Below are 2,364 nucleotides of genomic sequence, written 5' to 3' on the forward strand. Positions count from 1 at the left end.
AAGTTTGTCATCATCAAGGTCTCAGCACAGATTCTCTCTCCTTCAAGAGGCCTTTCCTGACCCCTCAGCCCCAATCATATTTCTTCATGGCATTTCCTCTAGAGTGCAGATTGCTGTCTGAAGCGCCCTTGTTTACTTATCCTTGCTCAAGGTCTACGTCTCCCACTGTTAATGTGAGCTCTGAGAGGGCAGGGAGCAGATCTACCTTGTTCATGGCTGTATCCCTGCATATGGCATGGTGCTTGGCACATATAGTAGGTACTTGTTAATCATTAACAAACGTATGAATGTATTAGCACTTCTCAACCCAGCTTTGAGAACACCCATGTTGGGGCGCTCTCCAGGCCCCTAGTTCTTGGCCACTTCTCCACATTTCTACTGCTGATACCTCTAACAGGTCTCCCATCTTTTTCCCTCTCTTAAAAGTTGGAAACCTGTCTGCCAGTGGCTTCAGCCCTGCCCTGACGGACTTCCTTGCTTTCCCCAGGGAATTCGGCACCGGTTGAGAGGTAGTACCAACGCTGTGAGGATCCGAGCCCCCCAGATTGGAGGTGAGGGGCTTGGGGAGATAGATATAGGAGATGTCTTGGCAAAGGTGGGAGTGGTTGATCCTTTGGGTCTAGGCTGCAAGTTGGAGGTTCAGATTCTAGCCCCTGCCTGAGACTTTGCAGAGGGGTGATGTTTCCCAACAATTGAATACGGAGGGGAAGAAAGTGGGTTCTGGAGTTTAAATCTAGGTCCTGACTATTCCCTGCCGTGGGACCTTGGGCTAGTGGCTTAACCTCTCTGAACCTCACCTGTACCGGGGATAGTGATAACAGTAACCACTTCATCGGTAGTTTTATATTTATGTAATTTATATTCTATTAAGTGCTGGTTGCTATGCTAAACACTTTAATAACATTAACTAATATAAAATTGCAAAAGTCAAATAACACAGTACCTCAAACAGGTCCTGGCACACAGTAAGCCCTCAGTAAACATTTTAACTATCATATTAACTGGGTTTCCTATTTCCTTCTTACTGAAACCCAAATCAGAATTCCAACTCTGTGTGGTGATTATGAAGCTCAAAGTTGCTCTGTTAAAAGCCATATGAAGGTAAATCTGCTTGTAAACATTTGTCAGCTCCCCATAAAGGTGAAGGGAACGTTGATGGTGATTATAGACAGCTTGAAGTGGGAGCTACCACAGGATGGGGACAGATAGGAAATACTCTATGGGGGGTTGCTATCTGCCTTTGTGTCTGGGTTTTTCTCCCTGTTCTTGGCCAAAGCATTCAGGCCTTGGAAGTCCCCTGAGATGTGAATTCTCGGGATTTCCTACGAACTAATTAGGCCGCGGTTCCACTACAGGTAGCTTCGCAGTGTGGGGGGGCCTGTTCTCCACCATCGACTGTGGCCTGGTGCGGCTTCGGGGCAAGGAGGATCCCTGGAACTCTATCACCAGTGGAGCGTTGACTGGGGCTGTACTGGCTGCCCGCAGTGAGTACCCCCTGGCCCTGGCCCCAGCCCCTTCCACCCTGTTCTGCCTGCCCTCACCTCTGTTTCTCTGCCTCCAACTCCCCCAGGTGGCCCACTGGCCATGGTGGGCTCAGCGATGATGGGGGGCATCCTGTTGGCCCTCATTGAGGGCGTTGGCATCCTCCTCACTCGCTACACGGCCCAGCAGTTCCGAAATGGTGAGTAACTGGTGGTCGGGGGAGTGGGAAATCCTCCACCTGGCCTCTTCCACTCATCCTTGCCCGAGTCTCCCTTCTCCAGCGCCCCCATTCCTGGAGGACCCCAGCCAGCTGCCCCCTAAGGATGGCACCCCAGCCCCAGGCTATCCCAGCTATCAGCAGTACCACTGAGGAAGCCACTGCCACCATGGGAGCTGCTTCTCGGTTCCCTCCCCGATGATCTACCTCGAAGGGAGGGCTGGCTCCCAGTTAGCCCTGGGACCCTCCAGAGAGGGCTTCTACTCTGCTCCCTAGTCCCAGGGTGGGGGTGGGGCACCCCAGCTGCCCTGACAGATGGGTCCCCTTTTTCTCTCTCAGGGCACCCCAGCCCCACACTCACATGTACGAAGTTCTCACCCCAGCTCCTTTGTGTGGCACCCTGATGAGTATTTAAAGTCCGTTTTGAAATGCCTATGTGTGGACTCCTTGAACTGCCTATGGGGCCCCTCCTTCAGACAAGGGGCAGAGCCTGCTTCAGGGACTCGGAAACCCTAGGACTTGGAGGCCTACAGCAGATGGGCTCTAGTAAATGTCTGTGGGCTGGATGAGCAGGAAGGGAGAATGAAGATGTGAATTAGCAACATGAATAAGGTTATCTGGGGCTAGGTGATGGGTCCTAGCTGTCAGAGGAACAAGCTTGGGAA

At 51.9% G+C, this 2,364-nt stretch overlaps 1 protein-coding gene across 1 annotated transcript; it reads left to right on the top strand.

The window, feature by feature from the left end:
• Nucleotides 1–397: 397 nt before the first annotated feature.
• Nucleotides 398–2,134, top strand: LOC108520420 (mitochondrial import inner membrane translocase subunit Tim17-B-like; the record flags this gene model as incomplete). Its single annotated transcript, XM_017859795.1, has 4 exons — nucleotides 398–551; nucleotides 1,356–1,484; nucleotides 1,571–1,681; nucleotides 1,764–2,134. Coding segments are annotated over 4 exons (483 nt in total), but the record flags the coding sequence as incomplete, so codon positions are not given.
• Between the last annotated feature and the right edge of the window lie 230 nt (nucleotides 2,135–2,364).

The sequence above is a fragment of the Rhinopithecus bieti genome, unplaced genomic scaffold (assembly GCF_001698545.2).
Source record: "Rhinopithecus bieti isolate Rb0 unplaced genomic scaffold, ASM169854v2 scaffold_52844, whole genome shotgun sequence".
Classification (NCBI taxonomy): Eukaryota; Metazoa; Chordata; class Mammalia; order Primates; family Cercopithecidae; genus Rhinopithecus; species Rhinopithecus bieti.